Here is a 25,191-nt window from a genome sequence, read left to right on the forward strand (position 1 = left end):
TAGCCATGAAGGACTTGTCTAAGACCTTTATACTTTGTTGAATACTTTTTATAGCAAACCCTGCTTCTAAGTGCTTGAGTGAATAGCTTGCAGGACAGAGCCATTGTTTCCCACGCCACAACAGTGGGTGATTCTTTCTTGGGGGCTGGGGGAGGGGGTGTTGGATGGGAATCCTATTTATTAAAAAGTACTCTTGTTGTTGTAGATTTGGAAATTAGACTGATGGGATTTATTGCACTTATGAAATTTCCCTGAGCTGTTTGTTAATTAGAATGCAGGACAATGTAATATCTGTCTCCTGTGAAAGAAGGTGTAATTACACAACAGTACAAGTCATTTAAAAAATAAGGGCTTCAAAGAGGCCAGGAATTGATGGACTAAGAGCAAGTGACATTATTATTATTATTATTATTATTATTATTATTATTATGAAAGGAGCAAAGGATTTAACAGAATCACTTTATCACTTTTCTCTTGAATTGAAATCACATTATACAATAGTTTTAAGAGAATTCTATAGTTATGTTGAGCTTATATGTTGTCCTTGAGGTATTAATTTCTATAAGATATCAATACATCTGCTGTTTTCGTCAAACATTAATTTGGTCAATGGATAATCTTTTTGGAAGGTGAAAAGACAAGAGCATATTTATAAAAAAACAAGGGGTAAATTGGTAATCTTTTTATTTGGTTTTAGGGAACAGAGAGTCACTGGAACCCTCGTGTTTATCCTGACTGGTCTGTCGGTCTTTATGGCTCCCATCTTGAAGGTAAATATGTGAAATATTTACCTCTTTCTCCTCCTCAGTACATTGACAGGTAATGTGCGAAGAGTAGAATTCCTTATCTGCAAGATTCTCATCAGTTCTGGAACACACTGAAGCAGGGGTCAGTAGAATGAGGACTTGAGGACTTTAAAAACTTTCATTTTGATGTCCTTCTCACTCCTTCACTCCTTCTATTATTAGTTATTATTATTATTATTATTATTATTATTGTAGTTATTTGATTGAACCACATTAAATTACCAGTATTTAGGTTTTTTGACCTATGCAAATGGCAGTTCCACACAGTTTAGTCAATTGATTTGCCCCTCCTCACTATGTTTCTTACTCCCCTTGTATCCTTTCTTCCCATTATTTTCCATTTACTTGTTCCTAAATCCTGCTTCCACTGCCCCCCATGCACATGCACACAGCAGACTCCTGGATAACATGATCATTTTGTAACTTTTCTCCATTCTTTATTATTGCTGACCGCGTTTCTATTTTCTTTGAATCAGAAGGCCTGGAGAATAGAGTAAAATTACTGATTTCTGACAAGAAAACTTTAGAAATGAACTTCTGAAGAAGAAAAAAATTATATGGTAGATTTTTTAGAAAGTCAAGAGTCAAATATGTAGCTTTGATTGATGGGGTGACTATCTGCGAAAATAGATGAATACGAACCCTATGAGAATACCTATTTAGAAGACGAGATAGGGTTAAAAGAGCAGGTTTAACTTTCATGGAGCTTCCATTTCTTTTTTTGTGATACAAGCATTTTCTTCTTCTATTATATAACAATACTGGCCAATTATTGATAATTTGTGTTTGATACTCTGCACCACAGTACATATAAAGCATAAAATTACCTATATAGATCTAGAAGCTATAAACAACCACTGTTAATATCCTTTCAAATTTGTCTCTGAAAATTCTTGTGTATTTTATTTATTTTTTAAAAGATTTTATCTATTAGAGAGAGAGCACGAGCAGGGGGGAATGGCAGGCAGAAAGAGAAGGAGAAGCAGGCTCCCCAGTGAGCTGGGAGCCTGTTGTGAGACTCGATCCCAGAACCCTGGGATCATTACCTGAGCTAAAGGGAGACTCTTAACTGACTGAGCCACCCAAGCACCCCAATTTTTGTTTATTTCTCAACAGTTCTCATTTTTCAGATTTTTAAGATGCTTAACTATACAATACAAGTGATGGAGCAGTACATTTTTGTAAAGAATTCAAACAAGGGATCCCTGGGTGGCACAGCGGTTTAGCGCCTGCCTTTGGCCCAGGGCACGATCCTGGAGACCCGGGATCGAATCCCACGTCGGGCTCCCTGCATGGAGCCTGCTTCTCCCTCTGCCTATGTCTCCGCCTCTCTCTCTCTCTCTCTCTCTCTCTCTGTGATGACTATCATAAATAAATAAAAAAAAATTTAAAAAAAAAGAATTCAAACAATACAGAAGTACACAGAGGGAAGGCAAAAGTCCTCCACTTCTCTCAAGCTGGCACATTTATAAGTCAATTGTCATTCAGATGAATTTGGGGAAAGTGAAACTATAATTTCTTAGCCTATGATTAAGACTGGTTTTGCCCCTCAGAGTATTTAGATGAACACATACATTATGCATAAAATACTTGGTAAACAGTTGAAAGATTTAAATATTCATCTCTTATCCCTGGTTTCCACAATGTCAGTTAACTGGCTTAATTAATTTATGACAGGAATCATGAAGGAATATGCATTTCACGTACCATATAGGAAAATAAAATTTAAAGTAACCTCAAAAAAGTTGTTTCTGGTCACATATGAAGAAACTTAAGAGAGTCTGGGTCTTAACATTTTTCAGGGACAGAGGGAAATCTATGATCCCTTTTGCCTATACAAAGCAAGTTGTAGGGTAGGTTTGAAGTTGAGTTTCATAGCATCAAATCCACTACCAAAAGGCTTTATGTTCCTTTGTTGCCCCACGACACCAGCACATCAACTGGTGGAAAAGTCTGACAGCTTTCGACCACACAGGCAATAGAACCTCATCTGGACAGATCCATTTTTAGAGAGGTCATTGCAGGCATTTATGACCTCATGTTATGGGAGGATATATAGGAATGAATTTGCCCCTGGGTTGCTTAAAGGTGGGCTCACATGACACAACTGCAGAGTTTTTTATGGGGTCTCTTAGTGCTTAGCTACTAACTAGTAGGGCATAATAGAAATCTTTTCATCTGTTCAGATGAACCCTTTAGCCCATCAGCCCCCACCCATTTTTTCTTTTATTTTTGTATTATGTCTTTTCATTAATACAGTGTAAAATCCTAACTCAAAAAATTCAGATGTGTTTAAAAGCTTTTTTTTTTTTAGCTGAGTAATCGTGTATGATCCCAAAGGGACACAGAGAACAGATACTGTATAAATCGCTATTTTTAGGAAAAGATGCAAGACTCACATTTTCAACAACGCCTCTTCCTAACTATTTTCTAACCCTGCACCCAAATGTGGCTGCAGAGGAATTAAAGCTGAAAGCCCTTTTGTTCTTTATTTTGCAATGATTCTTTTTGCCCCGATATGCAAAGCACCTGAGTATTTGCAGGAACAGTTTAGAATATTGAGAAAGAAGCAAGAGAGATGTAAGGGATCAATGAGCATGAGCTTGCTTTTCCTTTTGACCTTCCTTAAGTTCACCTTTGTTCAGCTGCTGAGGTTTATAATTATGGGTATTTCCATCTGGCAACTTTGAGTCAATGCAAAGAGTCGTAAGAATTAGTGAAAGGGGCACCTGGGTGGCTTGGTGGTTGAGCATCTGCCTTTGGCTCAGGTGGTGATACCCAGGTCCTAGGATTGAGTCCCACATCAGGCTCCCCGCAGTGAGCCTGCTTCTCCCTCTGCCTCTGTCTCTGTCTCTCTCTCTGTGTGTGTCTCTCATGAGTAAATAAATAAAATCTTTAAAAAAAAATCAATGAAAAAGGTGGTCCAGCAAACATTTTTACTAGGCAGTGTTTGTGCCCAAAGTGTGGGAAATGAAATTATTTTATTACTATAGCTTCCAACATATTGTGGGAAGCCTAGATTTTAAAACAACAAGAATAAAATAGTCCAGCATTCACAATTGTGATTCCAGACTTTGATGTAAACTATTCTTTACTTCGGGAATCATCACATTAGCTCATTTCAGATCACGACCTTCTTACCATTGAAATCGGGTAACTTAGAAGCATTCACCACAGAATTCTTGGTAGTTCATGTAAAAAGTCAATACAGGAAGAAGCAGATGAGAGTATAGTTTAACTAACACCTAAGTAATGACTAAGTAAGAGTCAGGATTAACAATTAACCTCAGAATTTACACAGAAAGAGAGGTATCAGGGGTTACTTAGGAGGAGGGAATCTTTTTCTTCCACCATGTGACTTATGTGTGTTTTAAAAGAACAGAGGACAACTTTAGAGGATGCTTTTACTTAAGAATCGGCCTTTGAAAGGCAGATCAAATGAACCGGGATCAAGAGAAATATGTGCCTTTCACTTTTTAAAAATGACACGGCTCAACGCCTTCCCTGCCCACCCCACCCCACCCCCCAGTCCCACAGGTCTAGGGGCCTCAGATGTCATGTTCTCCCTGCTGTAAGCAGGGTGGGTACTTTGCTCTGTGCCTCCTTATGGCGGCTTATTTTGATTTGACCTTGCCGAAGTCAGTCTTTTTACATGGAAAAACATAAGGAGTAATAGTGTGTTACAGCTTTAAGTTCATGGGGATACCCTGTGACCCTGGCCAGCTGCACTCATACATGCCTCGACCCCATCACTGACTGAGTACGGAACTGTTTGGAAAACAGGAAGCACTGGCTTCCCAGGCCAGTTAAGCAGTTTAGATCTGGGTCTCTGCAGCAGAAACCCTGCCTGTGAAGCTAGTGCTCTGCACGAGGATATGAGGGAGACCACAGAGCAGCAGCAAGATGAAAGACTCTTCCTAGAGCTTACTTTTTTTCGTTCTTTTGACGAACTTAAAGAAATAAAGATCAAGTCAAGTTCACTGCTGCTTCTGTTGCCTTTGCTTGAATTAGTTCATCTTTAACGTGAGGTGTAGCCAAAATTTGTCTTTCAGGTTTGTTTAGGGTTCTAAAATGTGGAGGCTAGCACTGAATTTCTACCTGGCAAGCATTTGTGGAGCTCCTACAGTGTGCCCCATGCTCTGCTCAGTAACAGGGAACCAAGGAGACATGGTAGTGAGGATGATGATGGTGGTGGTAATAGCGGCTCCCATTCATTGGAAGTTTGGCATTAGACCCAGAACTCCTCACAGACTGTTTTTATTTAGTTGTCCAATAAAACCTATGAAAAATATATGTATAATTGCATTCATCTTACAGATTTAAAAAAAAACAAAGTATAAATGACTTGCCAACTCACAAAGTTCTTAAATGGTAGAACCAAGGTTTGAACTCAGGCAGTTCTAACTCCAAAGCCTGACCTCATAACCATCGTGGTTTATTGCCTTTTAAAATAAAACAGTATTGCCCTCAAAGAGCTCATTTACTTTCATTTCCCATGAGATGATCTTCCCCAGCTTCTTTGATCCAATTTCCAGTTCTCTTATGTAAAGAGAAATGTGGCATTTTCACAAACTCTTCATCATAAGCGACTCCATGGTTTCTTCAGTGACTAGGGGCCAGATTGCAAGTCGGCAGCTTCCTTATGGTTCCAGATTTTTAAGGCTTAAAGGCATTAGGATGTGATTTTAATAATGTGTTCCTGGAGACAGTTGTTATAGTTGAAAGGACAACATTGTAGAGCATATAGAAAACCGAGGTTTCGAGTCGGACCTTTGCAGCCATCATTCTGGCCTATACTCCTCCTGCCCCCACCCCCTCCCACAGAGGAACCAGAGGGAGCAGTGCTGGGCAGTTGCAGGCTTCTCACTTGCCAGTGAAGGTCCTGATGCTAATAATGACATCAGTACCACATTGATCATTTCTTGAGTATCTATTATGAGCCAGTCCCTGAACCAGATCTTATATAATCTTTATTGTAGCCACCATATAGGTGAGAATACTGAGGATAAACATAGACAATTCAGAGTTCCGCAACAGGTATAGTCAGAATTGGAACCCAGAGGTGGCCAACTTCTGTGCTTCCATGCTCTTAATCAGTACCTCGTTCTGAGTTTTACACACACGCATGCACGCAGGCACACAGGCACACACACGATGGTTATTATCCTGCTGGGAGGCCTCACTCCTGTTCTGAATTCTGCACTGTGGGCAACTACCATCTATCTTTCTTATTAAATTTATCCTTTCACATTTTTTTTTCTTATGGGAATATTCTAACACTATCAGGAAATCAAAACAGAGGGCCAGGTAAAAAAGAATGGAACTACATTCGTCAGAGTTTAAAAAATTTGGTGACATAGTCTGAGTATGCTAAATCTTCACTGACTTTAATATAATTTTCTATCTGGCTGTAGAATCAAGCATTTACTTTTTCATTTTTAATGTTTATTAAAAGCATAATATTTATATTGGGCTTTTTGGTTTTCTGGCTATATTTATTTATATAATTTTATTTGCATAATTTGATAATTCTTGAAATACCTATAATCTTAGTATACCTTGAGTTTTTTGTGTTTTAATTTCTCCGTCTTGCTTTATAAAAATGCCTACCTGCTACTGCTATGTATGTTATGCTAATTTAACTTAAAATAGGATCACATCTTTTTGAAACATTCTTCTTTTTCTTCCTTTGGGAAATTTCTATTGTGATGAATGATTCTATTGTGATGGATTTTTAAGGATTGACCTTTTGATATACTCCTGAACCAAATCCAATAAAAAATATCCTCTAACCCAGTAATTCTGTCAGATTTCATCAAGATTTCCAAACTCAAAGATTTTTAGTGAGACACACTGCACTATCTTAAAGAAAATGGTGCATTTCTTAAGATGTTTGCATTACATTGAAAGTGACCAAAAATTTGAATCAATAGACTTCCATATATGTGCTATTTTCCTTTTTGCCAAAGAATATTTTTTTTTAAAAAAAAAATCATCATCTCTAAAGCTGTTTTCCTACCCATACACCATGCTGAGTTAATGGTACCTTCTGATTTTATTTGGTGGTAGATTTGGTGAAATCTGGCATAAATTCAGAGAGCATAGACCTCAACACCATGGTACAACTTTCCTTCATTCTGATCCTAGAATTACATTAGAGAAAATATTTAGCTAAACTTAGAGGAGGGGTGGAGATAAGGCTCAGTATCACCTTTGTGATTACCTTCTTCCAAGCCAGAAAAAACACTTTATTCAGATTAAAAGTATCTACTACAGGATTTCTAACTACTTGGCCAACTATAAGAGAACTATACTTCTCTTTTCCCCTTCTGCCTTTCTTTCCTTCCCAAGAAATTAAAAATGAAATGACAAGAAAGGAATCATCATATATTAAAGAAAAATGAGAGTGCCTTTGCCTGCAAAAGATATTTTTAAAAATTGAAAAATGAGTTAAAGCAGTGAGATGGTTTCTTTGTTGGTTATTTTTTGGTCAATTTGTACAGAGGAATGGAAATATGTACATTCTACAGGAAATAAAGGCACGTGTCAAAACTCAAGTGGCTTGAATGTGATGTGCTCACCTCTTTGTGGTGATTGTAGGGTATTACAGCACACTTGGCTTCCCCAACACTCTTACTGTTGTTCCTCCTACCTTCTCAACATTCAATGTTCAATAATTTTTTTCTGAAGTCAAGATCAAATTAGCTATGTCACAATTACTAGTTTTTTCCTAGAAGAAGAATGTGATATTTTATGTGACTGAAGATATGTATTACATATAAATTTAACAATTCTTGTAGCTAGCCAATAACAATTGGAGATAGCCATGACATATTTTGAATTTACTGATTCTCCAGTAGTCACCACAGGGTTTCAGACACAGAACTGTTTTAGGTAATTCCAAGGAGAGACTGATAGAAATTGTGTTTCATTTAATACATGTCATAGTTCTTTAAAAATTACTCTGAAATCATACTGTTTCCTGGCTACAAAGCCTCCTTTATGTAGATTTGGTAAGATTGAACTTAATTGATTGTGGTTTTTGAAAACCGAAATTACTTGGACTTCTTTTCAAAATCCAAGCTTGAGAACCTTTTGTTGTTCAAATAAAAGCCTTCCCAGAAACAGAATCATCCTTGAGTTGCTTAGTTTCTAGAGTACTAAGGACATTTCAAAGGTCTAGGAATAGATAAAACATAAGGAACATTGCATTGGAACTTCCCCATTCTTGAAACACTTTGTATTATTGTAAAAGACTCTTGCTAATTACTTCATGAAAATGTATTAATTCACTTTTTAAAAATGTGTACTACTGCATGTGTGTAATTAATTGCTTCCGTATGCTCGATGCTCCTTTCAAGCAGTGTTCTCATTAGTTAGTCCTCTTAATATTCGTGAGAGGAAGAAAGGGGACAGCCGTTTCATGTTTGCTTAATTGAAAGAGGCATTTACACACCAAGCTGATAGATCATTTGGCAAAAATTATTAAGGAAGAAATCAACAGACTGTTGGAAAGGAACTTGGTCTCAGGAGCGAAGCAACTGTCTACCTTTCTCTACCTCTCAGTTCCTGCAAACATCTGGTTTACATAATCATTCCTTTTAAGGGGAAAGGGAAACAAACTTTTTTTCCCCATTAAAAAAAATTTTTTTGAGGTCATGCATGCTCATTGCTTTAAAAAAAATGCAGGCATCAAATAAAAGTTGAAAGTCTCCCTCCACTTGTTTCAAGTATAGCTTAGAAGTTTATCAGCGATGAGTAAAGCCCGCTAATTAGAGGTCCCTGTATTATTATGTCCTATTGTTTACTTTCAGATTTGGCCTTTATTTAAATTATCCTTCTTTATTACTGTTTTTATTATTGTTGTCTTTAACCTTCCTCCTTTTTTGCTTTCTAGTTTATCCCCATGCCTGTACTCTATGGCGTGTTCCTGTATATGGGGGTAGCGTCCCTTAACGGTGTACAGGTGAGTTTTCCATAGCAGTCTAAGTATAGTCTTGGTTTTTTTCTAGTAGTAAGAGTAGTACAGTAACAAATCTTTGGCAAAAAGTGCTACTCATTAACTACTGGATTTTTAAAATGTGTATATTTGCAGAAAACAAAGAGATGGTTGCCCGAGGGGAGGTAGGTGGGGGGATGGGTGAAACCAAGAAAGGAGATTAAGAGTGCACTTATCATGATGAGCACTGAGTAGCATATAGAATTGTGGAATTTTTTATATTGTACATCTAAGAGAATATAGCACTGTGTCATAGATAGAGCATTTGTTTTCTACTTTCTCTGCTTATTTATGATTTAATTAACAAAATTAATTTGTGCCAACAAACGCTGTCAAATGTACCCATTCTTGAAATAATCTGTTAAAGGCCATTTAACTAAGGAAGTGAGAGCTATGATCCTTTCTTCCTCCTTCCTCCCTTCCCTCCTTCCTTCTTTCCTTCCTTCATCTCAAGAAGGAAATCAAACCCTTTCAGGGTGTTCCTCAGGATACTGTTTATCCATTTGCCTTTAAACTATACTAAGAACAGGCTATTATTTGATTTGCTTTTCACATGGCTGAGATCAGTGATCAAAAGTTCTGCACCAATAAAAGAATAAAGTCAGTGTGGTTTAGTGCTACTTTTGTCCAAAACTTCAGCTATTCACAATTTGGGTAGAACCGGCCCCTTTAAAAAAAAATCATCAGGAAAAACTTTGTGAGGGACTTTGTCTTTCAATTGAGGTTTAATTTAATTGGCACCAGGAAACTGGAAGTACTTCTGCTGCTTTCTGGCACCTTGTTAATTGTAGCCTTATTTAGCACTTACTAATGTTTTAATGGGAAAAGACTGCATGTTCTGTGACCATCATAAGAATTTATTTAAACCTCTTCATAATAGTCCTTGCCTTTCATTTATTGAATTTAGATTAATTTGGTTTTAGAGTCAGATAGAGCTGGGCAGGTGGCCAGACCCCCAAAAGCAGAAAAGGCTATTTTATTTTTCCCCTGTTTAGGTCCCCTCTGAGTAAAATTCTTCACCATTTGGATATTTGTCACAAAATACAAGATGCTGCTGGTGGATTGGACTAGATGAATGTGAATGGGGGCTTAACTGTGCCTGTGAAACTTTGGGCAGTACAAATATATAAAAAATATTTTTACCTGACTTTGTGAATATTCCTTTTTCCTCTAAATGAAAAAAATATGAAACTAATATGGCTCTCAAACTAATAGTTTTTTGTTGTCGTTGTTTTGGGTTTTTTTCCTTAGTAGGTCCGTCTAGATCAGAAGTTTGATTTATGTGTTCTAGGGGCTTCACTAATGGTTGGAGCTCAGCACGTGTTTATTAAATTAAATAGAAGGCAAAAAATCGCCATTTCATAGTGATGGGGGAAAAATCCTTTGCTAAAGGCACAGCCAGTGGATTTCTTAAATTCTGCAGTGCTGTTGTCCCTCTTGCCTTTTCTGTTGACTCTCCCAGTTTTAGACCTTTTGGCGAGATTTGACTTAGCAAAAATGTTGTAACCCAATCTTTATAAACAGCAAGACCCCTTCCAGTCAAAAAATAGGCCTAGAGGGAGAAAGAAAGTTTGTTACATAGGAAATAGCTTCCAAGAAGCTTGTCTGTTGTAGTCTAGCTTATTGTACATTTCTCCCTTTCCTTTGGAAAGAAAGCGGAGATATTATGCCAGAGTCTTATTACTTAATAATTCAATTCAGCAGATATTCACTGAGTATCTTTGATTGAAAAGATCCTAGGGTAGTTACCTAAACATCATTCTTCTCATCATCCATGTAAACTCAGCAGTTAATCTTTGAAGCAGGGCACCTGGGCACGGAGGGGCATGACAGCCAGTTTAGTACCTGTTTCTGCACAGCACTGTGATAGCCTCTCCTAGATTCAAATATCTAGTTGTTGGACACTGAAACTCATTGTAATCGTCATATGGCTTTTCTTTGAAAAGAAATGATAATGAATTGCTGAATATTATTAGTTAAGTCGTGCCACAGATAAATGTGGAATTTATGAAAATATAAGTGCATTCCCATTTTCAGATTGGATACTTCCTTTGTATCCTTGAGACATCCCTGAAATGTCTAAAGTAGCACCTTCTCTTCTTCCAGTTAAGGTGACTGAAACAGAGTAAGATACACGACTTAGAGGTTTTCCTTCATTTTTTTTAAAGATTTTATTTATTTATTCATAGAGACACAGAGAGAGAGAGAGGCAGAGACACGGGCAGAGGGAGAAGCAGGCTCCATGCAGGGAGGCCGATGTGGGACTTGATCCAGGGTCTCCAGGATCACGCCCCGGGCTTCAGGCGGCACTAAACCGCTGAGCCACCCGGGCTGCCCGAGGTTTTCCTTCATTGTGAAACTATTCACAAGGTTCTCTCTCTGGAAGAGACTCAGATAGTAAAAAAGAGATGAATATCTAGAATTTATATTTGGCTTTGTGACTTCATTATGGTGGCCACTATATCTCATATGTCTGCATAATATCCTATGCAAAGTAATAGGAATTGGAAGATTCCTAATATGTTCCTACTGTACTGGACTAAATTCCTGTGTTCCCTGACCAGAGTCCTCTGCAAAGGACACTGCTTGCCTAAATTATAGAATATAAATCACTGGTCATTGGTTAGGCATGGTGGAAATGGGTTTGTGTAATCAGCTCTTGAAAGTAATACAAGTGTCCTCTCGTCTCCTTTCCTCCCCAGTTCATGGATCGTCTGAAGCTACTGCTGATGCCCCTGAAGCACCAGCCAGACTTTATCTACCTGCGCCATGTGCCCCTGCGCAGAGTCCACCTGTTCACTTTCCTGCAGGTGCTGTGTCTAGCTCTGCTCTGGATCCTCAAGTCAACTGTGGCTGCTATCATTTTCCCAGTCATGGTAGGGACTTCTTTATTTGAACCTACCCATGAAGTCATACCAATGTCATTTGTCATTGTAATATAGAAGACACATGTGTCTTTTCTGTGTGGTTCTCATTTTTCCCAGCTTTGGCCAAATAATTTTGATTTGATTAGTTGTAATTTAAGGTTCCCATGTCTATGGTCATGTGCAAGAAAATGCACATGCATACACTTGACGCAAGTCACCAAGCCAGCCTCGGGTCTATCTGTCTCTCCCACAGCTTTAGAAACAGAATTTGCATATACAAACATAGTTTATTATGTACAAAACTCCTCTTATTCTTAGCCAGAGTTATTATTTTATCTTATGTATATTTGTTGTTTGTATTTTTTTCTCCAAGGAAGCAGGAAAAGAATGATGTAAAATACTAGTGATATCTGTAGAGTCATATCTTTTTTATGATCATCCCTTCTGTCTCCTTTTTTTTTTTTTCCCTTAAACTCTATCCACTTACTGAAAAACACACTGAGTGTGAGAAATGACTCCTATTTGCCTATTGATATAGTCTACCTATTAGTTTTGCTAAAGACAGGAAAACAAAGTTTAGACCTGGGTAAATTTTGAAATATGTCCAGTAAATCACTTACTGCTTGTGGTAAATAATAATTTAAAAATGCATTCCCTTTATAAAGTATTTTTTATCTTTCTAGAGCTCTTACTTGATCACAAAGCAATAATGTCAGATCAGTAGGGCCGATGTTGTTAATTTCTCTAGGAGATGAAGAAACGGACATAGAGCATGATGAGGATAAACACAACTGTTTAATTTGAGACAAAGTCATGACTCTTATATCCTAGTGCATACTAATTTTACTCTTGAGCAAAGGCATCTTGGATGTACCTTTAGAAGTTACTCTTCAAGGGTAATTCATAGAATCAAAGATACATATTTTAAGAATACTGATTTTAGAGGCAGACAGCTGGGGCCCTTTATTATATTTTTTTCCTTACCTGGCTTTGTGATCTTGGATGACATACTTAAGTCTCCAAGGCTTGATTTCCTCAGTTGTAAGATGGAAGTCATAATATCTACTTTCTGAGTTTGTGGTGGGAATAAATGAGAAAATACTGCCTAAGAGTTTAGCACAGCCTCTGACACACTGTATGTTTTCTGGTTGTAGTAGTGATGGAAGTTGCCCCGTAGATAAATGTCTCTAGCACGCTCAAGTACTGCCTCATTACAAGTTAGTTCTTTGTAGATGTAACATATTGTACATTGTACAGATTTTCCTGTTTTTCAAAAACCTGTATACTGTTTTAATTTTGAATAATTATAAACCATATGCAGGTTTTTTTTTAATCTTTAAACTCTCAGTCATTTTATTAAAATTCTGACATGGAAGAAAATGGTTTAAAAAATAATCTCACGTTGACATTCTAACTGAATGTGATCATACATTTCAGTGAACAAAGTAAGTTTTACTTAAGACTTTCATGACCCACTTTCCCCATAAAGAAAATGTTTATGGTCCAGCTAATATAAATCCATATAAGCAAGATGGGTTCTATCACACTCTAGCCTTATACATGATAGATTTCTACTGCCTTTCATAGAGTGGTATCAATACTTATTATGACTTCATCTGACTTTGTTTCTTTCATACTTTCTATATTTATCCTTTCAGATCTTGGCACTTGTAGCTGTCAGAAAAGGCATGGACTACCTCTTCTCCCAACATGACCTCAGCTTCCTCGATGATGTCATTCCAGAAAAGGACAAGAAAAAGAAGGAAGATGAGAAGAAAAAGAAAAAGAAGAAAGGAAGTCTGGACAGTGATAATGATGATGTAAGGAACTTTGCAAAATTCCAAAGTAAAGCTAAAGAAAGAAACGTGAAAAAAAATATATGTGAAACGTGTGTGTGTGTGTGTGTGTGTGTGTGTAAAATCCTTTATGTGAGATATATGGCTGAGTTCCAACAATATTCACCTGGCTGTGTTACCTGTCAGTCTTCACCTTCCTTTGCCCTTCATTTTCTTTCTTTAGTTCTTTATATTTTCCAAAGTTTTTCTGTAGCCATTAATATACTAATAGTGATAAAATGACTTCTAAAAAAAAAAAAAAAAGGCCCACCACATCTAAATAACTCTAATTTCCCATATCTCGGATAAAAATGACATTTGCTTCATAATGTTATAACTGTATCTGGTTCACTATTGGTAATCCAGGATTTAAATTTGAGATAATAATTCAGTTTTATGTAATTTTAAGCCTGGTGTGGACAAATACCTGTGACTTCACCTCCTGTGATCTATGTTTTCATTGGAGTAGGCTTTTGACCAAAGTTCTCTGCTCTTGTACTTCTCTTCACATTGAACTTTGCCATGATTTAAGGTAATTTCTCTGTAACCCTTCAATGAAAAGGAAAGGCAACTGGAGCTTAGGTTTTTGGGTTTGTTTTTTTTTCTTTTTTTTTTTTTTTTTTTTACATAATTGTAGTAGTCAGTTCTGTAGTCCAGGTGACCCTCCTGCAATTGGGTGATTAAGTTGAGAAATAAAATTGCCTTTTTTTTTTTTTTTTTAAATTTAGGAGACCATTTCACAGGTGCTCCAGTAGGGTTCTGTAATCAGAACTAGGGGAACAGCTGGGATTATTTAATACACACATGGGTTTATCCCAGTAGCCTTTTGAGAGGACTGCCAAAGTGACATTTCCTAGGTGAAGATTTGTTGTGGATTTTACTCAGTGCAGTATCCCCATTCTAATTGGATCCCTTGGTATACAGTTTTAAAGTGGGAGTATAGTTAGGTTTTGGTGTCTACTCTGTACTTGATCATTTTGATTGATCATGCGTACTTGTCCTTTGATAAGAGCTCTTTATAGTACATGTTTTTGTTCCTATTTTACAGGAGAAAATTTAGATTGAGAAATGTTAAGTCATTTTTTCTAAGCGTATACAACCATAGTGGCAAAGCCAAAACTCCAGTCCAGGCCCATCTGGTTATTTCCAGCTGGTCAGGCTGTCTGATTGTATTCTTTGTGGAGAATTTAGAAATAGTACAGTGAGGGAAGGCAACAGACAAAATTGGATTTCAGATAAATTGATCCAATAAAAAGAGGCTAAATATATGAGGTACATTTAGCTAAAGAGAAAAAGAGTCTCAGAGCTTTTGTGACTGTCATTATCCATCTTCAGTGAGAACAGGTGTATAGATTTTATGTTTCCAGGGATGACAGAAAAAGAAACTGTGTTTGAATTACAATACAGATTAGGGTACACTGTTAAAAAGAATGATATGTTTAGACATTGAATAGAAATCAAAATTTGAAATTAATTTCTAGACTACTCAAGAAAAAAAGAGAAAAAAAGAATGGCTGAAATATCGACATAAATAAAGTAATATTTCATCTTGAATTTTCAAAACAAGTATGGCAGTTTATGTACATGGACACCAAACTTAAACTTTACTACATATTGCTAATATATGAACTAATATTATAGAATCCTCATCTCTAATAGTTTTTAAGAAAAAAAAATAAAATATCAACTATTGAGAACGTTTTAAATTTTGTTCTCTGGTGTGAAAAGTTGGATCAAATGAGCTCCTGAGAAGTTCTTCTAATTCTTTGTTTCAATTTTTAATGAATTGTATTTTATTTGGACAATTTCATTAATGATATTTACCATTTCCAGCTCTGTATTTCCAACAGATTTCTTGAAGATAATGTGTGATACTTGTTTCTTTTCTTTTCCTTTTTCTCTTCTTCCTCCAGCCCCCTTCAAAAAAACAAGCTTAAGTATTTGTCTTAGTGAACTCAAGCAGGCAATTTCGAGTACATGTGTATAATAAGTTCTCTGTGTTGAGCTCATTATTTGGGGGCTCTATATTTGGAGGGTGGCTCTCCTAGTGTTCAGCTGGTAATCACGATGCTGGGGTCCATGTATAAAGAGAGCCACACAGGGGCATGGTGGTTACAGAACTTTAATGAGCAGAAATAGTGAAAATTATGGCTTGCCAATATTTTGAGCCACTCAGTCATTTTTGGATTTGCCTGGTAGGCTATGATTAAGGGTTGGCTTCCAACCTATTCATCTATAAATGCTATTATTTGGGGGAAATGTTTGAAATACTGTGATTAAAATTTGTCCTTCTTGGCATCCTCATAAAGGTACATGCATGTGGCATCTTCATTTTTTTCAATATAAATGCAATATCTTATTCCTTTAAAATAATTTTGTGGCTTATTACTCTCTTCAGATTCACCTTAAAAGATTTTCAATGTATATAGTAGTCTGTATGTTAAGGTTTATTTTTTCTTTATTTTCTTTGACCTCTAGTTCTTTTTTCTTTTTTTCCCCTCCCATCTTTTTGCTAAAGGCTATTTCTTTGGTTCTTTCAGTTAAGGGATGGATTTGATCTTTTCGGTCCAAACATAGACTTGTATTCAATATAATGAATTCTTTAAAAAAGGAAGGTGGTAATCCTATGAAAATCCCCTATAGTTTTGGCTTAGGTGACCTGTTTTTTCAAACAGCCCCATGAATAGCCTGATTTTGTCATTTTATTCTGGTTGTGATTCTTCTCTGCTTACATGACAATCATAGATACCTATACCTTCCTTTTGATTTTTATTTTTCTCATGTTTTGCTAAGTTTCAGATATCTTTGGGAAAAGCAAATTGAAATGAACCTTTAATGTAAACTAGTTTTAATACAGTATTAAAGTAAGGGGGGTAGTTATTTTCAACTGTACATCGAGGGCTCCTTGATAGTGAATATTAGTCTTCTACCTGTCTTTGATGGAAAGTCTCAGACATGGAATCAGAAAGCATAAACGAAAAAAGAATTTCAAGACCATGTTATAGTTGAGGAAGTTTCCTAAATTTAATCTTTCACATCAAGATTATATACTTTACCCTACAGCAAACCCATAAATATTTGCTGTTTGGGAATCCAGCTTATAGAAAGCCTTATAATTGTTTTAATTTGTAGTGATCTCCCTTTGGTGTGTTTCTAGTTTTAATTGATTTATCCCATTAACTCAGAAGTGTGGAAAGCAAGTGTGAGAAAAATTGTGTAGAATTTGAAAAATTGGCAAGTAAGAATGATTATATCAGAGTCCTTCTTAGTGTAAATGCTAATATGATAGGCTTGAGCAATAATGGGAGGTAGGGAGGGCTGTATAGTAAAAACTTTCTAATAACTGTTGTACGTTTCTTTCACAGTCTGACTGCCCATACTCAGAAAAAGTTCCAAGTATTAAAATTCCAATGGACATCATGGAACAGCAACCTTTCCTAAGTGATAGCAAACCTTCTGACAGTGAGTAGAACTAACCTCTTGCATGTCTGCTCAAATATGGTTTGCACGTGCGGAGAAAAAAACTTTAGAATTGTCATTTACATTAACTTTCCCTCTATTTTCTTTTCTGCTTTTCCATTTGGAGATTTACACTTAATTACTATGAAGTCTCATTTTTACATTCCTTGAGCTTAACTCTTCTTCCTTTGATCCATAACCTTTTAAGTTTTTGTTTGGTAGTGTTTTCTCTGATCCAAGTTATCACCAGTTTCTTTCGATTGCTAAACTCGTAACCATGTTTTTAATTGACCCCCCCCCCACTGGTATTTAGAATTGCAGCTTATAGTACTACATCACTGTCTGTTTCTGTTTGCTTTAGCCAATGACCAAATGAGCTCAAGAGAGAAATTGCATCATGAGCCTCTAAATAATCAGTAAATCAATTTTCATATTCAGCATTTGGAATAATTATTATTTTTAATTAAATTAGCAATCATAGGGTGTCTGGGTTGCTCAGTTAAGTGTCTGCCTTCAGCTCAGGTCATGATCCTGGAGTCTGGCGATCGAACCCCATGTCGGACTCCCTGCTTGGCGGGAAGACTGCTTTGCTGTCTCCCTCTGCTCCCCTGCCCCACATCCCACTCATGCTTACATGCTCTTGCTCTATATCTCTCTCAAATAAATAGGTAAAATCTTTTTAAAAAAATAACAAATAAATAAAATAGTAATAATAAAATATTAATAGAACTTTTTAGGTATTACTTATAAAATATATGCAGTTTCTTCCTAATTTCTTTATTCCTTTTCTGCTGTTTCAAAAACACCTTTTTAACTGGACTGGTCTTTTTGGGCAATAGCTTGGTGGCTAAGGTGTAATGCTTTCTGACATATCATCTTTTCTTCTGTAATTGAGTTAACAGGCGACTTGAAAAAGGGAAAACCTCTGTAGTAGTGAATATCTCCAGCTTTTCCAATAGCAAGTAGCAATTGCTTCCAAACTACTTTCACTTTGGGTTCTCATTTGAAGAAAATATATTCTTTTAGATCCAGACTCACTTCAAAGTCTACTAATCTATTATGGGGAAAAGGATAGTTGAGAAACTTTTATTTCTGTTTGACAATGCCAGTTCGACTTCAGTAAGAGGTTACCAAGAAAAGTTTGAAATGCATGACTATTTATGAAAAATAGATGTATTACTTATCTGTTGCTATGTAACAAAATACCACAAAACATAACAGCTTAAAACAACAAATATGTATTATCTTATATAGTTCCTGACATTCAGGAATTTAGGAGCACATGATTTAGATGATTCTGTCTCCAGATCTCTCAGAGAGAGACCTTTTGGCTGGGACCAAGCTTGAAAACAACTGGAACTGGGATCTGCTTCAAAGCTCATGCAGAAGGCAGCAGTTGTTCAGTTCCCTGGCCTATGGGCACCTCCTTAGGGCCCCCTCATGGTGTAGTTTCCCCCAGTGAGAACAGAAAGAGAAACCAAGATAGAAACTGCTGTCTTTTATAACTGAATCTCAGAAGTGACGTGCTATCACTTCTTTGCTATATTCCATGAGTCACACACAAACCAACCCTGGTCCAGTATGAGAAGGAGTTACACAAGGACATGGATACCACGAGGCTCAGGGAGCATTGAGGGGTTATCTTAGAGGTTGGCTCACTGGGTTTAAAGAACAGTCAAAGCAATCTCAGCTTTGGTGCCAGTCAGTAACCTATAACTTGTAACTGAGGTTCATTTCTTTTTTTTTTTTTTTTTCTGAGGTTCATTTCTTTTCAGTTCTGTCAGTAGGATTTAGTTAATACTTCTTTTTTGAATTCAAGCTCTTCAAACCATCTCCTGGCTTCATTTTTCCTTATATTAACACTAGAGCATGAACAGCAAAACAAACTGCGAAAGGGACACAGCACATATGTCTTCTGTTGGCATCATGACCTGGTATAGCCATTCTAAGCAGAGTTTAAAGGCTACTTAAAAGATAAAAAATAAAAAAGCACCACCAGTTAGAATTTGAGGTTCATGGAAAAAGTTTATGGCAAATCAATTATTTAATGCTAGTTGTTATTCGTTCTCTCAAAAGCCCCTTAGAAGGTTACATGGAAAATTGACATAATATTAGCAATTTACTTAAGCAAAATATCTTTGATCATTCTAACTGAAATCTTCTCTAATGTCATATTAATCTTTTATAATCCATGAAAGAACAAAATAGTAGAGGTGCAGGATAATTAAGTTCCTCTCAATCTCTTTCTCCCTCACGAATAACAGCAGGACAAAACTGTAGATGCTAAAAATGAAAGGAAATCCAAGGGCAAGACTTAGGATATTAAGTAGATCCTCTAAAATTGATTGGCCTACTAGCCTTTCACGGATAAAAACAAAGTGGTCCATCCCAGAACACCTAGAAAAAATGAAGCTAACAGATTTTTATCTTCATCATATTACTTAGTTTCTTAGCTTAATACAATGTCTCTTGAAATTATCTAGGGGCCCCTGGGTGGCTCAGTCAGTTGAGCATCTGACTCTTGATTTTGGGTCAGGTCATGATCTCAGGGCTGTAAGATCGGGCCTCACTCCGCGCTCAGCCAGTGTCTGCTTGTCTCTCCCTCTGCTCCTCCCCCTGCTTGCATATACTCTGTCTCTCAGATAAATAAATAATTTTTTTTTTTTTTTAGAAAAAGAAAAAAGAACTTGTCTAAATTTGTCTCTCTCTTTCCAACTGTAATGCATCAATTTTTACGAACGTTTTTATTTTTACTCTAATTTTATTCATTACCAAAGGGCAGTTTCTGATTTAAAGAAATTTTTCTTTTCCAGGAGAAAGATCACCAACATTCCTTGAACGCCACACATCATGCTGATAAAATTCCTTTCCTTCAGTCACTCGGTATGCCAAGGTAAGGACAGCTCCGTGTTTTACATTGCTCTGTGGGATGATTGCCCCACAGAAATGCAGTCCATGGCGGATTATTGGCAGAACACCTTGTTTTCCTTCCTGTCTACAAGCTATCTTAAATTAGTTACCCAATCCCCAGACCTCCCCCCAGCTTTTATGTAGAACATAGTTGAAAAGACCTACTATACTTAGAAGTAATAGAAACTTTCAGTTTCATTAAGGTAAAGCCCAGGATCAACATTTGCTTTTATCATTTCTGACTTAAGGGATAATCACTGTTTTCTGGCAGCTCTCCAGTAGTTTTCTCCCTCATTTTAACACGGTTTTAGACATTTGACATCCTCCTCAATCTTCCAAAAAGCAAAATCTCTGAACATTTTCTTCATGTATATCTGTTAGTCTTTTAATTTCTGACAGTATCACCTACCTGGCAGTCCTCCTTCTTGATTTTTGTGGTGGTGGGTTTTTTTAAATCTAGGTATGAAATTTTTACTTGAATATCTATTTTGTACATTCATCCCATTTAAAAATATTTGTTTTTAGTACAAGGAGAGTAGATAGGTATTTAAAAGAACAGAGGATGTGTTCAGCTTCTGTATAATGCATATACATTTGACAGGCAAGAAAGAGAATCTGATTTACTTACCATTTCTTTTCTCTTCTTTTTTCTCTTTTTTTCCTCTAGTCCTCCTAGAACTCCGGTAAAAGTTGTGCCTCAAATTAGGATAGAACTTGAGCCTGAAGACAATGATTATTTCTGGAGGAGCAAGGGAACAGAAACTACATTGTAACCTGTTTGTCTTTCTTAAAAGACTGTTTTTGTTGTTAACGTTCTTGGGTTTTGTCTAGTTGTCTATTTTTTAATTTTTGTTTTGTTTTGGTTTTTGATCATTGGCCAAATAATATAGCACTCACTCTGCTTCTCTCTTGCATAGGTAAAATCAAGACAATAGCGCACTGTTCCTTAAAACATATCAGAAGAATCCCCTTTTCCTTTCATATTTTCAGATGTGTCCTCTGACAACCAAATTCCTCTGTCACTCAAGACACGCACAGACCCTGTCCTTTTCCTTTATTAAGCAGAGGGCAAAAGTATTAAGGATTTTGTAACACCTTTTATTAAAATATTGAAGGAACTTACAACTTTGGCTTTGGAGCTGTGCTTCTGGCTTGTATGTCTGTCTGGGAGAACAAGCCGTGACCACCAGGCAGCGCCCCTTCTTGCTTGTGGAGCTCTCCAGGACTGGAAAAAGTGCTGCTATGCTACCTTGCTCTCGCTTGTAAGCCCTAATTGTAGAGTTATCAAAAGAAGAAAAACTAAAGGTACTTCTACTCCCTGTAGAGAAACTATTGCCATCATTGTAGCAAGTGCTGGAATATCCCTTTTTTCCTATGCAACTTTTTTTAACCCTTTAATGAACTTACCTGTTAAGTACATTGAAGAATATTTTCTTCGTAGATTTTGTTGTTTAAATTATGGGGCCTAACCTGCAACTTATTTTTTGTCAATTTTTTAACTTTTTTTTAATTACTGTAAAGAAAATGAATTTTTTCCTGCAGCAGGAAACATAGTTTTGAGTAGTTCTACCTCTTATTTGTAGCTGCCAGGCTTTCTGTAAAAATTGTATTGTATATAATGTGATTTTTACACACACATACACACACACAAATACACGATCTCTAGAGTAAGCCAGAGGGCTGGATCAGATTAAAAACACCATGTTTCTAAGCATCTATTTTTCCCTTTCTTTAAAAGAAATTTGCTGTTCTATGAAGAGATTGGGGGAGAAGGAGAAGCTCCTATGTAATGAGAATAACTGATGTTTTGATAATAGTAATATCCGGGCATAGATGCTGATTGTATTACCATGTCGATGTCCTATGCAGTATTGTTAGATTTTTTTTTTTTCATTTTGAAATATTTGTGTTTGTGTACATACTCTGTGTGTGGCTGGTGTACATATGTGCAAAGTTGGAAAGAGACAGAGTGAAGGTAGGCAATGGGCAAAGTTATCCATCCTCTTGTGTCAGTTTTCATAAAACCCAAACCATGTATGAAAAATTATCAGAGGTCTAAGGGACTTACTATTATGTAAATGAGGGTAAACATATTTTATTGGCAGATACCGTCATTGATCCAAGAGCTCATATTTATAATACAAAACCTATAAGAATATTAATAGATAATTTACACATCTATACAGTGTTTATGAGAATGCAGATAGATCTGCAGAGGTATATGAGGTATATATATATGTGTGTATATATATACACACACATTTTAACAATGCTCACACGTGGTTTTAGGATGGAAAGGCAATTATTCCTTATGATTGGGACGTTTAGAATATTTATACATATGTGTGTACGTGTATTTCAAAGCACCATATTGAAGATTAGAAAAAAAAAAGAAAATTAAGCCTTTATTAACCAAATTTAGCATGTTATTTAAATGTAATGTTTTTAATAGACTGCATTATATATTATGAATCTGCATTAAAAACATTTTAAATGCTAAAGCCATGATTTTGGATTTATATAGACATATTTGTAGTATATCTAAACTAAATATATATAACTAAAACAGATTGTTGGAGGAATACCAGAAGCAGGATGAAACCATGTATTTTGGTTTCATAATATGCACATAGTAACTCCTACTCATTCTTACATTAATTAAATTATAATTCTGTCCTCTTAACATTTTGATTATAAAAATTTTATTATCCTAAATTAGCTGTTACTTTTATAGTATCTGCTAATCTTAAAGCTTTAAATTTTATACAAATTAGATATAAATGACCTGCAATTTTTTCATTAAAATGAAAGCAGCAAATTACATGTTATTTGTTAAAACCTTACATGCCAAGTTTTGGCATCAAATTTGTACTTAATGCTATCCTTAAAATGATTATATAGTCTTGTTTTTTCATAATATAAAACTATAAGAAGCTTTTTCTTTTTCTTTACCAAGGGAAGCATCAATAAAATGTCTAAGAGCCACACATAATAAGTTTAGTCTAACCTATGATCTTGTTAAATTAAAGACATTTTTGTTCACTTTTATAAAAGCCCTAGATGTAATACTTTATTTTTCTGATCATGAATCAAATATTTGAGGATTTGTGCTTCTCTACATCTCTTTCAAAGAATTCCTAAAGGAACTTAACTCAATATTTCAGCCTTTGAGTAGATCTAAAAGTTACCTGCACCTCCACTGATGATCCATATTCTGTGACAAAAGATTGAAATTCATGATATGAATGCAGAACAGCACCTTCCATTTGCTAAAAGTAACAGTTAATATCATACCTTTTCAATATTTTGGAACCCATTTTAAAAAAAGGTTTTAAAAAATCATTACTTTCAGAGGAACAGAAGTAGTTACCAAACAAGCAAACAAAATCTGAAGTCCATACAGAGCCACCAAATAAATTATCTGTATTCTAACTGAATTTACTCATTTTCTGAGAACTAACCAGATTTTTTTTGATGGTTTTGTTTCTATGTAAACTGGACGCACAGAATACAGTACAGTGGCAATTTTTTTTAACTCAGTCTCTTTCCCTGATGTGAATACAGAGACATGAAATATTCAAGTTGTTAGAAGAACAAGACTAAGTGTACACTCCGAAGCTGTCAAGAAGGAGTCCTGTGATTATACAAACTTACTGTTGAAGAGATCAGTAGGCCAAGAGTTGACCTTATCAAAGGAGCATAAAGGCCATAGGTTTTGCATTTGAAAGAAAATCTCTTGGAAACACTGTTTTCCTTGATAAAGATCACTCTTTTCTACTGTGTGAGACAGTGACTTGGAATCCTAACTATTTTCTCTACCATGCACAGTGGTGATCCTGCCTCTTCTTCCAGTCAAACAGTGGAGTAGGGGGTGGAAGATGGAGGCTTAAAGATGTACAAAAAAAAAAAAAAACCCAAAACATAAACCCTCTCTAATCAGCCCCCACCTCAAAAAGTAGGGGATGAGGAGAAGTGATTATCTGCTGTGAGTAGAATTTGTGTAAATGTTATGCACATGCACCAACCCACACACAGAGTAAATCTTTTATCAGCTCAAAATTGCTGTTTAATGCAGAGAATGATTGTCTTCCGAGTTTTTAGTTCTTTTTTTTTAACTGTGTTAAAGTACTTGAAATGTATCAACTGCTGACTATCCTTTAAAAACAAAACAAAACCATTTGAGTTGTATTACAGAGGTTGACATTGTTCGGGGATGGGACAAAGCTTTCTTCAATTCTTTTCATACCACTTAATGATTTTGGTGCAGGCACTTGATATTTTCTTATTTATTCCGTGATATTTCACATCCACCCTTCACAGCATGAGCATAAAGCCCAGTGGCACCAAGTGGCTGAATACAATCAAATGATATTTTATAGCACTTGACTGTCTGAAGAACCTTGGGAGTTTTCAAATGATGACTTCATTGAGCTTCATTGCAGCCTGAAATAAAAATGTTGTATGATAGATGCTAACAGTCAAGTTGCATTTTGACTGGAAATTTTGATATGACCTATTTCTTAGCTCATTTCTCTGTGCTCTATGGGTACATACAAAAATCCTGAATTCTGTTTCCCAGGCAGATCATTGCAACTCAGGGCTAAAGTCATCCAGTGAAACTTTTAGAGCCAGAAGTTAACTTTGTCCCAGTCCCACAATGTGAAAAGAGTGAATAGTGGCCTCTTTTTAGCCATTTTCATGGCTGGTACATATCTGTACACCTTACTTTTCAGAATTAATACGCACTTTCAGATATTCTTATTTTTATTCTCTTAAGTCTTTATTAACTTTGGAGAAATGATGCATCTTTTTATTTTAAATGAAGTAGATCAACATGGTGGAACAAAATGATAAAGAACAGAAAACATTTCAATATATTACTAATAATTTTTTTCCAATATAAAACCTAAAATTCCTATAATATTATAGTATTTTACAGTTTTATGAAGCTTTCTATTGTGACTTTTATGGAATTAAGAGATGAAGAAGATGAGATATTTTAGCATTTATATTTTTCAAAATTAAATGTATACTTAAAATAAAGTAACTTTATGCATTTATGAGTGTCTAGTGCTTCTGTTCAACTCTTCAAATAATTATAAAGTGCCTATTATTTTACTCTTGGGTGTTATAGGAAATACAAAGATTTGAATAAATTAGAGTCTCTGACTTCAGATGGCTTTTTAAAACTCCACGTAGGAGGATAAAATAAGTGTCCAAATTACATGAAATAAGAGATTGTAAGAATTATCTATTCAAGTATTGATGAAGTAGTATCATGCAAGATGCAAGGATTCAAAGCAAAAAAAAAAATG

At 35.8% G+C, this 25,191-nt stretch overlaps 1 protein-coding gene across 8 annotated transcripts in view; it reads left to right on the forward strand.

Annotated features, from left to right (window-relative positions):
- Window positions 1-24,936, forward strand: part of SLC4A4 (solute carrier family 4 member 4) — a 343,382-nt gene extending 318,446 nt beyond the window's left edge. For all 8 annotated transcript variants that reach the window (XM_038556290.1, XM_038556288.1, XM_038556289.1 and 5 more), the window contains 7 exons: window positions 698-770; window positions 8,704-8,772; window positions 11,508-11,681; window positions 13,331-13,492; window positions 16,873-16,969; window positions 19,780-19,859; window positions 20,544-24,936. In XM_038556290.1, coding sequence (XP_038412218.1) covers window positions 698-770; window positions 8,704-8,772; window positions 11,508-11,681; window positions 13,331-13,492; window positions 16,873-16,969; window positions 19,780-19,823 — 619 coding nt within the window. In that variant the 3' untranslated portion in view covers window positions 19,824-19,859; window positions 20,544-24,936. The remainder of the gene's footprint in view (window positions 1-697; window positions 771-8,703; window positions 8,773-11,507; window positions 11,682-13,330; window positions 13,493-16,872; window positions 16,970-19,779; window positions 19,860-20,543) is intronic.
- The last annotated feature ends 255 nt before the right edge of the window (window positions 24,937-25,191 follow it).

The sequence above is a fragment of the Canis lupus genome, chromosome 13, assembly GCF_011100685.1.
Source record: "Canis lupus familiaris isolate Mischka breed German Shepherd chromosome 13, alternate assembly UU_Cfam_GSD_1.0, whole genome shotgun sequence".
NCBI lineage: Eukaryota > Metazoa > Chordata > Mammalia > Carnivora > Canidae > Canis > Canis lupus.